The sequence below is a fragment of the Micropterus dolomieu genome, linkage group LG17 (genome assembly GCF_021292245.1).
Source record: "Micropterus dolomieu isolate WLL.071019.BEF.003 ecotype Adirondacks linkage group LG17, ASM2129224v1, whole genome shotgun sequence".
Lineage (NCBI taxonomy): Eukaryota > Metazoa > Chordata > Actinopteri > Centrarchiformes > Centrarchidae > Micropterus > Micropterus dolomieu.
The window spans coordinates 19,992,882-20,006,811 of record NC_060166.1 but is presented as its reverse complement, the minus strand read 5'-3'; the positions used below and the strand labels follow the sequence as shown (position 1 = coordinate 20,006,811).

At 41.1% G+C, this 13,930-nt stretch overlaps 1 protein-coding gene across 1 annotated transcript in view; it reads right to left on the bottom strand.

The window, feature by feature from the left end:
* The window catches only part of relt (RELT TNF receptor), a 30,478-nt gene that overhangs the window by 8,337 nt on the left and 8,211 nt on the right, over positions 1–13,930 (bottom strand). Inside the window, exons 2-7 of the mRNA XM_046074885.1 lie at positions 7,116–7,190; positions 6,798–6,890; positions 6,068–6,252; positions 5,595–5,647; positions 5,206–5,460; positions 613–693 (exon numbers count right to left, since the gene is read on the bottom strand). Of these exons, the coding sequence (XP_045930841.1) occupies positions 613–693; positions 5,206–5,460; positions 5,595–5,647; positions 6,068–6,252; positions 6,798–6,890; positions 7,116–7,157 (709 nt within the window). The 5' untranslated portion in view covers positions 7,158–7,190. The remainder of the gene's footprint in view (positions 1–612; positions 694–5,205; positions 5,461–5,594; positions 5,648–6,067; positions 6,253–6,797; positions 6,891–7,115; positions 7,191–13,930) is intronic.

Sequence of the window (13,930 nt, the reverse complement as noted above, 5' to 3'; positions counted from 1 at the left end):
GAAAGCTCTTTGGTCTTGCCCATGGTGGTGATGTTGGATGCTGGTTGTTTGGGTGTTGACAGGTGTCTTTTATACAGGTAACGAGGTGAGACAGGTGTATTTGATGTAGATAATTGGTTGGGATTGGGGCTGTGTCTTAAAGAAAGACTAACTGGCTTGTAGGAGCCAGAATACTTGCTGTTTGGTAGGGGGTCATATACTTGTTTTTCCTCATCAGATGGTTATCAATTTTTATAAATTCATATGATGTGATTTTCTGGAATTTTCTTTTGGATTCTGTGTTTCACTGTTAGAATGTACATATGATTAAAATTGTAGATTGTCGCATTCTTTGTAAGTGGGCAAACCTGCAAAATCAGCAAGGGGTCAAATACTTTTTTCCCCCACTGTATATATATACACATACATTAGCGTATCCAGTATGCTTGTAAAGTAGTAAGTTTTTATTCTAAAGGGAAGACTTCAAGACAACCTGTGTGTCTTTTCACTTATTGCTGTGAGTGTGTGTCTGTGACGTACTTTGATGACACTCTGTTCCCATCTAAAGCCACAAGAGATGAAAGGGCTCTGACCACTAGCAAGTAAGTGACATCCCTTCTGCTCAACGCCTACCTTTCTTCTCAGTGATGAGGCGAACCAGAACACTGATGGTGTCTTCATTCAGGTCATCAGATATGTAGGGACAACTGTTACCTAGAGCAGACAAAAAAAGACAGAGAAAATGACCGACAGAAATATATTTTCTAATACTGTACACATATATATATATATATATATATATATATATATATATATATATATATATATATATATATTAGTTTCTCAATCCTAGATCAAATATATGGAAATGTTTCTCCATGATAAACTTTATCATATATAGATATAGCGTGCACACTATCAACACATGGATTTGCTTTATATATCTATTACAACAACTTCACTCAAAGCTGCAGAGACAGAGTGGGTGCAATTCACAGAGTGCATGTCACTGTTGGGACATTGTGCCCCGCCGCACGATGGGACTGATAAGGATGGATGCGGATGACTGAACAGCAAAGAATAGATATGCCTCCATGGCAACCCCCCAACCATCCTATAATAGCACAGCACAGTGAGGCAGCTGAGAGGAGAGCAATGAGGGCGGGGTGGGGGGGCTCCAGAATAGCTCACTCAGCGATCACGCTCCTTTCAGCACTGTTGAAGCACACAGGGCTCTATGTGTGTGTGTGTGTGTGTGTGTGAGATCTGATGTACCAGCCCCACAATACCAGGTGACTGTGTGTATCTGTGTGTTACAGAGCAAAGGGTGACTGTATAGATACATTTGTGCTTATGTGTGTCTCTGTCTGTTTTCTTAACTCTGTTTTTGACTGTTTTCATAAGCAGCATCAGGCTGTTCTCGGGCCATAACAATAGCTCCACAGTGGCTATTGCTATGCGAGGATAACGGCATCCATTTCACAGTGTGACACTCATTCACTTCTATTTATTCCCTCAACAAATTCAGCCTGTGTGTTCAATGTTTCAGTGTCGGCCACATTAAGGCACCAGTCAGTCACCTTGTTCTCCAATGAGTTTCAGTTTGATGTTTGAGCTTCAGAATTTCAAAAGCTCAGCTGATGATGACCTCCAAGTTCAAAAGCAGCAGTTCTGTGGAGCTAACATGGCTGACACTAAAAACTAAACACCACCTTTCAGTCTGCCCATGCGGCTGAGCAGGCACAGCTTCACGCTGCGTCAACACAAAGTTGCAGTTCGACTCCAGCTCACGACATTTCTTGCGTTATCGACCCCACATGTGTCCTTTCTGTTTCTCTCCTTCAGCTTTCCTGTCACTGCGCTCTGCGATAAGTCAAACGTTTCTCTGTCTGCAGCTCTGCATAGTCAGAGTTACCTCTGCAGACTCTGATTTTAGCCTCGCCAAGCCAAGCTTGGCCTTGCTCTAATTCGACCCCGTGGGTGTTCCAAGTGAATGGAGATGATGAGAAAAGTGCTGGAGTAAGAAGTTTACCTCTAAACAGTCAGGAATACTGAGAACAGAGAGACAGACAACTCACTGCACCAAGGATAGTTACGTAACAACAAGAGAGGGGAAAAGGAGGAGAGATAAAGTTTTCCCCTGCAGCATCCAAAGATCCCCCAATTGCCCCCTGATAATTTTTCATTCTTAATTTCCCACTTTACTTTTTTATATTACCCAATTTCTTCAGTCTTTACTAACTTCATTTGGGTTATGCTCCCCTCTCTTGTCCTCTTGTATCTGTCTCACTCACACATGCAGACTTATAGCTTATCACTGCACCACTGCATCATCTGTCTTCAAAGCTGTACAGGAGGAGAGAGTGAGGGGAGCAAAGAGTGAAGGAGGCAATGAGGTGCACAAGGTGCTTCCAACAGACAACACTACATTTGATTTGGAAAAGGTCAACATATTCATATTATCTTTCTGTTATCTTTACATGAAGGTTGAATTTGTGCCTTCAGCTTATCAAAAGTGATGAAAAGTAAATTGAAAGCTCACAAATACGTCACTGTCATCTGCATAATTCATAATTCACTGATGTAAATAACTGATTCCAGTTTTTTCAAATGATAAATTTGGCACACCCTTGAAACTGACAAAGCAGGACCAAAAAAAGAGATTGAAGAAAGGAGGAGGAAAAGAAGAGGTACAACCCGGGGAGGAACAAGGAGAGAAGACAGAGAAGGAGAGGAGAGAGTGAGGACCGGATTGAATTATTGATCTAGCTGGGAAAGGAGAGATGGATGGGTTAAGTGTCATGTTCAGACGAGAAGGGGAGGGGGTGTTAGGGAGCCGGGAAATTGGATGAATGGAAGGGGTACAAGGAGTTGACCTTTGGGTGTGTCTTAAGTTTCACAACAAAGTCCTCGGAAAGAGTAAGAGACCAAGGCAACGCTAACACAAAAGACTGAGATCACTGACAGAAAGACTGTTGCTATGCCCTTGTCTGTCCTCATGAATGCCTGATATCGCATCTTCACACGGGCTTTGTTTCAAACATTTACGCAGATATGTAATGTTTAAGAAGTTTTTTGACCTTTTGCAATCCATTTCATTTTTAGGCTAGATTTTCTGCTAATAAAACAAATGCACCAATAATACTTAGCGTGAAATCTCTTGGGTCTTTTACTCCTCAAACAGTTCATTGTATCAAGAAACCTTAAAGTTTGAACATGTGTAACTGTATGAGTAGGCAGCGTAACGAAGAAGCACATTCAGCCAACCAATCATATATCAAATATCATAGGGAGCTCAGGGCATGTTTTAGGGGTTGTTTGCTGCACAATGCAAACAATGGTGTAATTTACCGGTGTAACTGTTTCTTGCAGTACTTAAATTTATATTGTTAAATTCCTTTGCAACCCAACCACATTGCGTGCAGTTGACCATTTTGTAATTTTAACATGTAATGTGGTCTGAGTAATTATGTGCTTTTTGACTTATGAAGTTATTTTACTATTAGTGACTGAAATACAGTCATCATCATTTGATTTTTGCGTCTGTGAATATCGTCGCTACTCAATTCAACATTTTAATCCTATTGACAGATGCAGTAAGTTATCCAAAGCAGCAGGTGTTGTGCAAATGTAAACGGTTTCTTGACGTGTGACGTGCTGACAGATGAGGCAGCAGCTGTGCTCTGACGCTCCTGATGCTTGACACTATGTCTACGTGGCTACGTCACTCAGCTTTCCTTTGAGCCTCATACCATCAGGTGAGTGCCAGCTTAGAGTTTAATCTGTTTATGCTTACACACTAAATGACAGTGACTGCACAGATAAACAGGCACAAAAAAGAATAGCAAAATAGTACAAAATAGGAAATAAATAAAAATTACAATTCAGATCAGTTATTTGAGCTCTTTATGCAGCCTCCAAGTCAATACAGTTGAGAGAAATACGCCTTTTTGCTATCTTGCCAAGAGTAAGATGAGGAAATTGATGCCACTTTCATATCTGTTAGTTAAATATGAGGTTACAGCCAGCAGGTGGTTAACTTAGCTTAGCATAAAGACTGTAAACAGGGGAAACAGAGCTAGCTTGGCTCTGTGCAACAGTTACAAAATCCAGCTAGCAGCACCCCTAAAGCTGACTAGTTAAAATGCTACATCTTGTTTGTTTAAAACTACAATTTAATTAGTGAACTTGATGCCACCTGTTTCCCCCTGTGTCTAATCTTTGTGCTAAGCTAAGCTAATTGCTTGCTGGCAGGAGCTGCATATGTAATGAACCGATATGAAAATGGCATTAATCTTCTCATCTAACTCTTTGCAAGGACGCAAATAAGCGTATTTCCCAATAGCCAAAACGATTACTTTTAATCTATGTCCACTTTTTGCACTTAGGCAACCAAGGGAACACAACAGCAAGTTTGCAATCAATGTTTGCTACATTGAAAGAACACTCTCTGAACCCACATGTTGAGTTTGTGCAACCGTATATGAATCTGCCTCACAGACTCAAAGAGAAAAAAATTAATTCCATTTGGGTCAAAGACTAAAGTACTCCAGGTATGTGAAGAGTCATACAGGACAATAGGACTATATACCATGAAAAGGACAGGAATCAAGAGCACTCATGTTACTCTGAGACATAGCACAGAGATCAGGTGTGATAACTCAACACTTGTTTTATTGCTTTATCCCTCTATGTCTTTGTCTCTCTGTCTTTGTCTCTCTAAATTCTCTTAAGTTTTCCATTGATTGATTAATGATTTTAGTTAATACCACCCCGATCCCTCTCTCTATACTTCATTCTGTGTTTACCCAGAACAGTTTCTATTTAATGTCAGTAGTGCAAGTCACTGGGAAAGCTTTTTTTCTCCCATGCGTGACATGTAAGGACCCCTGCAAGGTCAAAGTTCAAAGAGATTTTAAAAAAGACTCCTATGTAGGCTTGTGTGCAGTAACATCACACAGATACATAGACTGTGGCCGCCCTTTGGGCTTGGCTTAGCTTTGCCCTGACTCCTGACAACACTTCACCACATCTTGTACGCGCGTGTTTATTTGGCATCTTTATGGGCGAACACGACAACAACCTGAACATAAATAGTTTCACTGGTCACTCACCCTGCCACTTTCAATGTTTTTCCAACTTTTCTTCTCCTTTAAAATTCTGTCTTGACTATTGTTCTAAAACCTGAGTCTTTTTTCACAATTTCTGTCATTTCATCACCCTCACCTTCTTTCTGTGGTGTGGCAGTTTCTTCATCCCCACCCTCCTTGTCAGCAGAGCAGCGGTATCCCTTCTTCTTTAGGATGTTGCAGATGAGGATACCCAGCAGGCCCATGACGCAGAAGATGGGCACCAAAGCGAACACGGCATACTCTGCCGTCTTCTCCTCAGCGCTGCGTACCACCGTGCCATTGACCAGCCCTCCTGCACCGCTGGTTGGACCTTTACCCACTGTACGGACCGTTCTGACATGCAAAGACGCTGAGAGAAAGTAGAAGAAGACAAAACAGAGAAAAAAGAGCAGGACGTTGGCTGAATCTCCATAATTGGATGATGGACGAGCAGCATGTGAAGTTAAACACATGTTTAGACATGCACTGCAGGATCATGCTTACTTCTCACACAGGGACTTTGGGTGGAACCTTCCCCTGTGGTAGTAGAGTGAAACCTGCAAATGGAAAAAGAAAGAAGAGAAAAGAGAATAATTAGAGAGATGGACGGAGAGGGAAAAAAAGTAGGAGACTATTTTACAATGAAAGAATGAATCAACAGTTTTAGCCTGTGGCATATTTTGCTTGATGTTTCCTGCCCATTGTGGTGAATGACGTACTGTATGTGTGTGCGTGTGTGTGTGTGTGTGTGTTTTGTGTGTGTATGCGTGTGTGTGGGTGTTTTCTTGTTTTCTCGACACAGACAAAATGACAGGACATAATTTAGAACAAATAAAAGTTTACGAGGTACATGTTAGAGCAAAGCACATTAAATGTCAAGCCTACTGTTTCACTGAACTGTGGATGAATGAACAGGCAGACAGGTAAACTGACGACAGACAAACATACAAACTGAGAAACAGACCAGCAGCCCTTACCCTGGCAGACAGTCCCCACAGACGGCATCAGAGGTCGCAGTTCCAGGGATTGCAACCTTGCGGCCTAGGATCTTGCAGGAGGCGTGTGGACGGCAAAGTTCAGAGTTGAATGCGCCTGAAAAGCTGCCAGCTGGGCATGATCGGCATTGCACTTCCTCTGTTGGATTTTGGATCTGCCCACAAGCCTGGCAATACAGAAAACACTTCTAAACTGAGAAAAGATGCAAAAAAGAGGCTGCAAAAGCACAAAATGAAGCATCACTCTGATGCTGCCAAAGGGTAGCAGTCTAAAACTTGTCATAACTTGTAACGGACTGATAGGTAGCTTTTAATTATAAGTCCTGTCTGTGTTAACTGGACTTAAAGTGCCATAGACTGTTCAACAAAGGTAAATACAAATGTCTATGTAATGAATGGTAGTTTTTGTTGTATCAGTAACAGCATGTGATCTGTAACCACTATGTAAATGCAAACTGCTACAAAAGAGAAACATGACACACCTTGGCAAAAAAATCCCCCTTTGGTTATAAAAGGAACCATCATACATGTTTGCCTTGATTAAACAATGATTTATGGAAGCAAATAACTTGATTTATGTTGACTATAATGACCCTAAACATAAATTATAAGGTTAGAGAGGAGTTGCATTCAATGTGCGACGAGAAAATAAACTGTCCCTCAGAGCCGGTTAAGTTGTTATTAATCATTTTATTTCATTTTATAGTCTCACCTTGGAAGGCTCCAGGCCAGCGGGGCATTGCAGACACACACACCCTTCCCCCCACCGACACTGCACTGCTGCAGTCCCGCCACAGCTGAACACCTGGAAGGCACAAACACACACAGACACAGACAAGCTCATGAGTCAGTGGAGGTTTGCAGTAAGTGCAACACTTACTAAATCATAACGTACATACCACCCGGTCTATAAGGAGCCAAACTAAATGACAGATGAAAAGAACAACAAACCTTTAAAAGTTCACACATCCTTTTTTTTTAGCATAAAAATTTCACGCATGAAAACAAACACACAATTGCACATATTTACCATTAGAAGGACAAGAGCTGAGCTGTAAAGGTGGTTCCTCATCTTCTTCAGAGATTTCTTCTATGTACATATGATCTAAAGGAGACAGGAGTTGAAAACATGCTCAGGTTCACATAAAAATCCACCGTGTCCCCTCAGTCAACACAACTGTGCCCTTTTTGCAAACACAATTTATTGACCTGTTAAGTGTCACCAAAGCCAAATAAGCATGATATATAACAACATGACATCTCAATTGATAACACCACAAGCCAAATCTTTTCATTCTGTCACACACACACACACACACACACACACAGTACATGCACATGCTCACATAAAAGCCACACACACTCACATGGCAAAAAACACTTGTCATTTTTGCGGCTTATCCAGAGCGCAGTGACCCAAGTGACAGGGAGGTAAGGAGCAGTTGTAAATGCCGTAAATAACATTTAACATGAATCAGGTTCTTTTTATGGACCGGAGTGAATGAACCAGGGCTTTTCTTGTGACATTTAAAGCACTTATTCATTCTGCTACATATTCATTTTTGCCAACACATGCTGACTTGACATTAGCCGTCTTTGGGCAATGAGCATTTCTTCATGTAATCAAAAAATGAGGATGTTTTGTGGGTTTTTTTTAGGACATCAGAAATAAATGAAAGGAGAAGCTCTACCAGGACAATCTTTCTGCACTGATGTGACATTAAAACGGCAGCAGAGCAGTCAGCGGGGTGTACACCCGACAAGCAGAGAAATAAGGTTCAAGTCCAGTGGCAGCAAATATGCTTACGTATCAGTGAATGAGGCATATTCATACTAACTTTTCTGAAATTTTAAATGAAAATCTGGCCTTTTTTTATCTCTATCCCTCCAGATTTGCTTGACTCGCTCCATTGAACATGTGATAACAGGTCTAGAGTGTGACAGTTGCAGAACAAATGCATTCCCGATACTGACTATCCGGAATCCTATTAAAAAAAATTAATTTGCCAAACAGCTATAGCAATTTGGTGACGCAAATATTGTTTGCTGCAATCATTACATCTACTGTATGCCCTACAACACCCTGTTAATTAAGCAAGTGACAAAATAAAAGAAGAAAGTTTGTAGCACTGAGTTCCCATTTGTGGCCACAATTACAGGACAAGACAATTTCTTTCAGGGGGAAACCTCAGTCTGTCAGCATTCAGCAGGTTGAGATTTTACTTTCAAAAATTCACACAACACTATGTCACAACACTATCACACTACATCCTGCACAACTTCAATCATTGTGAAAAGGATAGTATGAGATAGCCGTGTAATGACTGATGCAGCAGAAAATGCCAAAGATTGACAGCCCAATATAAAGAATGTTTTTTTCTTCCCCCAAAGAGGCTTGTAAAACAGCCACTGACTGAAGCAAAAACATGACATTTAAACAAAATAGAGAGAAAGAACTGAACGACAGAAGAAAGATGACAAGAAGAAGAACGGATGAAGAGATGAGGAACTGAGGGAATGTAATGGAGTATTCAGTCCAAAAGTAGAAAGCAGAGGAGCAGAAAGAAGAGAGATGAGGGGAAAAGATGGAGGAAAACATTATGGCTACAGTAGCTAAAGAAAAAGAGAATGTAAGACAAGTGCCAGATAATGGTAGAGAGAGGAGAAAGTGAGAGCAGAATACTTACGCCAGACTTACAGCTGACTGACACAGTTGCTGTGGCAACTCAGCGAGGATGCTGCGTATGCTGCTACAAATGCTGAGTCAGGACCAAACTCAAATATGCTCTAACTTTCTTGCAGCTGTCTAAAACGACACGAAAACTTGATGAAGTCGAATTTGGTGCTTCTTGGACAAAAACTCAAAAATTACAACTGGTCTGGACTTCACTAATTAAAAAATTAAGATTGTAAAAATCAAAATTTTCTAAAGATTTAACTGTGACGGAGTTAAAACTAAAATACAACTCGAGAAGTCAGAGAAATGACACAAAACTCAAGTCAAGTCTGTGTAGCTGAATGGAGAATTCATTGTACCTGCCTGTGTCTTATACTGTCACTCTGACCACAGGCACACCCCTGACGTCTTTAGGACATGCCCCTTCTATCACAGCTAAAACAGGGTGTGTGTGTGTGTGTGTGTGTGTGTGAGAGAGAGAGAGAGGGGGGTGAGGCCACTTTAATGCAACTCTTAACCTTTGACCACACAGCAAAACATAATGTTTTAAACATTAGTTAGCAACCAAATGAACACTTCTCCATTCAAACCTATTCATTCTCTTTCTATGTGTGGTCAGCACACACACACACACACACACACACACACACACACAAACAGCATATATACCTATACCGCATGTAATGTCTATGTGCAGAAAGTGTGTGGGGATGGTATGCCTTCACATAGTCTTGTGCACATTATCTGCGCATTCATTTATACTATATACTTGACACATACACACATATGTACACACACACACACACACACACGGAATGCCATAACATTCAGCCAACACCAAGCTGTGCCTTATGTAAACAAGAAAATAAAAAATGTAACGAGTTTATGATTTTGGTACGGAGAGGCCCTCATGCCAATGATAGGCTGCTGAAGCATAATTTCAGGGAGGAAGAGAAAGATAAAGCGAGGATCGAAAAACCACTAGTTTGAAAAAACAACACAGGGCTGAAGGACCGATAGAGCTGTAGAGGAAGAGAAGCGAGAAAGCGGGAGGGAGGGATGGAAAGAGGAGAAAGTAGCAGGGAGTGGTATTGCTAAAACTTCAGCCTGATAGCATGATATATATAGAAGCATTTGTTAAAATGCCATACAGACCAGAGCAAGAGGCTAATTACAAGTCACACATGCGTACATCTATATGCAAACATGCACCCACACACACACACACACACACACACACAAGGCACAAGCACACACAGCTGAAAAAAGGGGAAAAAATGATCAATAAAACGACAATGATAGAGAGAGCAAAACAAAAATGGGACCTGCAATTAAGTACCTCTTTTTTGGAAAGTGTCAAGTAACAAATTGGACTGGGATAGAGGGGTTGAGGAATGTTGGTTTTCCACAGAGAACCTCTCTTGACCTCTAGACGTGAGCCCACTGAACTGACTGTACTTCAACTCCAGCAGAGCGAGGTGAAACTGATTTATCGCGTGATGAAAGCATATAATTCGAAATCATCAGCATACAGCAGCACAGTATTTTACAAATGTTGGGTAGTGTGTGCTAAAACAAGACCCCGAAGGAGAGATTTGAAGGACAAGAAATGTCTTCATGCAAAACCATTATCCAGGTCAGTTCATACTGTCTTTACATTTAACCTGTTTGAAAAGGTTTGTGCATTCGAGGAAGGGGCACAAACTGCATCTGCTGAAAGTTGTTTTTCCATTATGTGCCATTAAATTGTTCCTAAGTCTTTCTTAGGAATATGTCTCTAACTTTCTCGAAGTCTTAAGTCTATTCTGTAAATGTGGAACAGCAGAGTTTGTCAACTATTTCACCTGCTGGCTATCCACAGGTCAAGAATGTGCTTGAAATAAAATGCATGTAAAAGCATGTCCAAAAAGGATGTTCAAAACGTGCCAGCTCCCTGACCACAGCCCTCTGGAGTCAGCCATTCACAGCCAGCCCATCCAAGCCAGCACTGTCTGCATGTGATGCATTTGTATTTAAATCCATTTTGTCTGAGGTTTTCCCCACAAACCCACTACAAAAGTGACCGCCACACATGGAACTTCCACTGGACCTACAGGCACGTGACCACCCGTGTCCATGGATGGCCTTGTCCACCTTAAAACACCCATCCTTCTTTTACTTTAGTCTGTCCATGACGAGGTGCTACTCGGACCTTCAGCAGTGCAGAAGTCTCCATCATATTTTCAAGGAGTAGCTCCACACTCTGGGAAATACACTTTTACCAGCAGCTGGTTAGCTTATCTTAGACTAGAGCTCATCTAAAACTGGAAACAGACGCTAAAAGCAAGATTCGTAAATACCACAATATACTTTACTGGTTTATTGCTTTAAGAAATATTTGCCTCCTTATTTATCTGCCTTTAATCCCTCCATTCCCTCCACAGCTTATAGCTATACAACAGCATCTCTTACTTTTACTTCATCATCGCCCTTTCTTGCTTCAACATTGGCATTGAAGTTGACTTTTAGAAAGGCCTTTCTCTAGCCTTATGGCAAAATCACAAAACTAAACCCCAATCTCATACTTTTCTTCCACATGCTCTTTCTACCCTCATTAGACTTGTGTCCTCAGCTACTGAGCTGTCAATCCTGTAATTGCATTTTATTCCTTTCCTTTTTCCATAACCCGGCTGGCTCCACGCCTGTGTCAGCCATGTGCTTGGGTTTGGTGGCTGCAGTCAGATGGATGCGTGGGTAGGAGGAGTAGAGAGAAGGAATGAGAGAGACAAAGAAAAAAACAGAAACAGAGGGAGAGATGAGGAGGAGAGGAGCAGAGGAAGAGCAGGATATAACAACATATTAACACCTCTCAGAATATCCCAGCGTACAACAACAAAGAAGCCAAACGACACCAACGCCCACCATGCATTCGTCATTTTATGTGACTAGACGAAAACAGCAAAACAGAATAAAAACTTAAAAACACCTCAAAGGAAAGAGAGAAGAGCGTGATGACTTTTCCCAAACAGTAAAACAGTAATTACCCAAAACCCTCAGTGCTGTTGTTTGACACATTCACATGACAAGTCGCGACAACATCAGATGACCAGTCACATTTTCTGTTTTGTCCAGGGGACCTAAAAATAGTAATAATAAAGAAGTAATGGCGAAGTCATGACAAAAACATTATTCTTTTCTGTGGCGGTTTGTGGGGCGAGGACCGATGTCGCAGTTAATGTGTTTGAGAGCATATTTCTGGCTCCTTGATGTCATGCAGCAGCTGAGCAGAGAAATCCAACTGGATGAAGCTGTGAAGGAAGGAAGGAACCACAAAAGAGGAAACACAAGAATGAGTGGAACTCCTCGCCTTTCAGTTTGAGGTGGCTGAGCAGCAGGAGAGATCATGGGTAAAGCGGGGTCGAGCTCACACGTTATTGCCTTCCAAACAATGAGCCGTGTTTTTGAAGTACGCAGGATTCTGTTGAGACATGAGACTCTACAGTGAAGATCACTGTTCTGATCTTATCCTTAGTGCCACAGCAGTGTCAAGTCTCCAGGCATAAAAATCTGTTTCAGTCACGCTTAGAGATCTGCCATTATTAACTTCTGATCATAGCGAACAATGAGCCATCTGCTGAGTCATCAGTGTTATTGATTGGCTATGACTTGAAACAGGATTCTGGCATTAACTCCTGTAATGGAGACCTCTTAACTGATTTCTGTCACGGCAAAGCAAGATGGTTTCATAACATTTTTAGGTAGACTACCTGGCCAAGTAAACATTCAAACACATCGGCTTAGTCAATCAAGGCAAATAAATTGGATTTTAAAAATGCACGGAAAGTTGAAGAGTGTTAATGCCCTGCTTTGCAGTCCTGTGGCACCTCAAATAAGCCTCTTCCAGGAAAAAGGGATCAAGTGAGTTTAAAGAAAAATAATATTATGGTATTTTGTCATTTATACAACATTTCACAGTAGACAGCAAGAGGAAATGTGGGAGAGAAAATCTGGGATAAGATGCAATACAAGGCCTGAGACAAATTAAATTTTGAAGTACTGCTTCAGTGATTAGCGGATGTATGCTAGTAGCATACACAAAACAACATGACTAAATGTATGTATCACAAGTAAATTTTTAATAAGAGAGCCTGGCTTAAAATAGCTTTTCTTCTGTTTTCAGCAAGTCAACTGTTTTATTGCCATGTTATTATCAGTCTTTATAGCATGCCATGCTGTAAAATAACAGTGTTTTGGTATATTATCATGTATTAGTTCTCAATGCAGTTGCAATCCTTTTAATGTCATTGGGTTTTTCGGCAATTACTCGTTCTTTGGTGCAGTTCCACACTTGCGTTAGCCTATGTATGGACTGTGAGTCAATGACTACAAAGAAATGTGGACCCTGTGGTCAGACCAGCTGTTAACAACTGATTTAGAACGTCTCCATTCAAAGACTCTTCTAAACCACAGGGACGCTCAGTCAGCCAACCCTGACATATTATGTGAATAGAGAATATGTACATAGTTTATATCTGGTGGATAGGTTTCTGACCTTTTCAGTATCTATAAGTTACACTGAGTTAAACACAGCAGAGATTGGGAAGTGATAGATAGACTTTTCCCCGGGGAAACCGGATATCTGAGGCTATAGGTGGATGCTAGGGCTTACTAAAATTCTATGTTTAGCTGCAGCAGTATACGCAAATTTAACAGTGAAGCAGCAACACATGCCTTATGCATTAGGACATGGACAGCTTCAGTAAGTTGCCATATTGCAAAGGGTCTCCTGTGAAGTACAAACTCATCAAAGCACATGGTCTTAACCTTACCCAAAATGCATTTGAGGAAGCAATGTGGTTCAGAGAGGTTTGCTGAGAGGTTATAGTATTCACACACACTGTTGTACTGAGTGGAGTATGTCATGTTGAGTGTAGTAGCAGCAGTTGCCGTCCCGAACTATCTTTCTGGTTTTTACCAAAGCTATAGTAAAATTTTTTAGAACTTTAGAACGATTTTGACCAGGTTAAGTCTGACTACAGACCAGGTCAGGTTTATACTTTTTTTTGGCTTCCTTGTTGTTCAAAAAGTAAAGTCCATAGACTTGCTTTGTCCTGGGATTATATTACTGGTATGAATAATGGTGACAGTCCACAGAATCATGACTTTTTTCTACCGAGTTTATTTCTGTG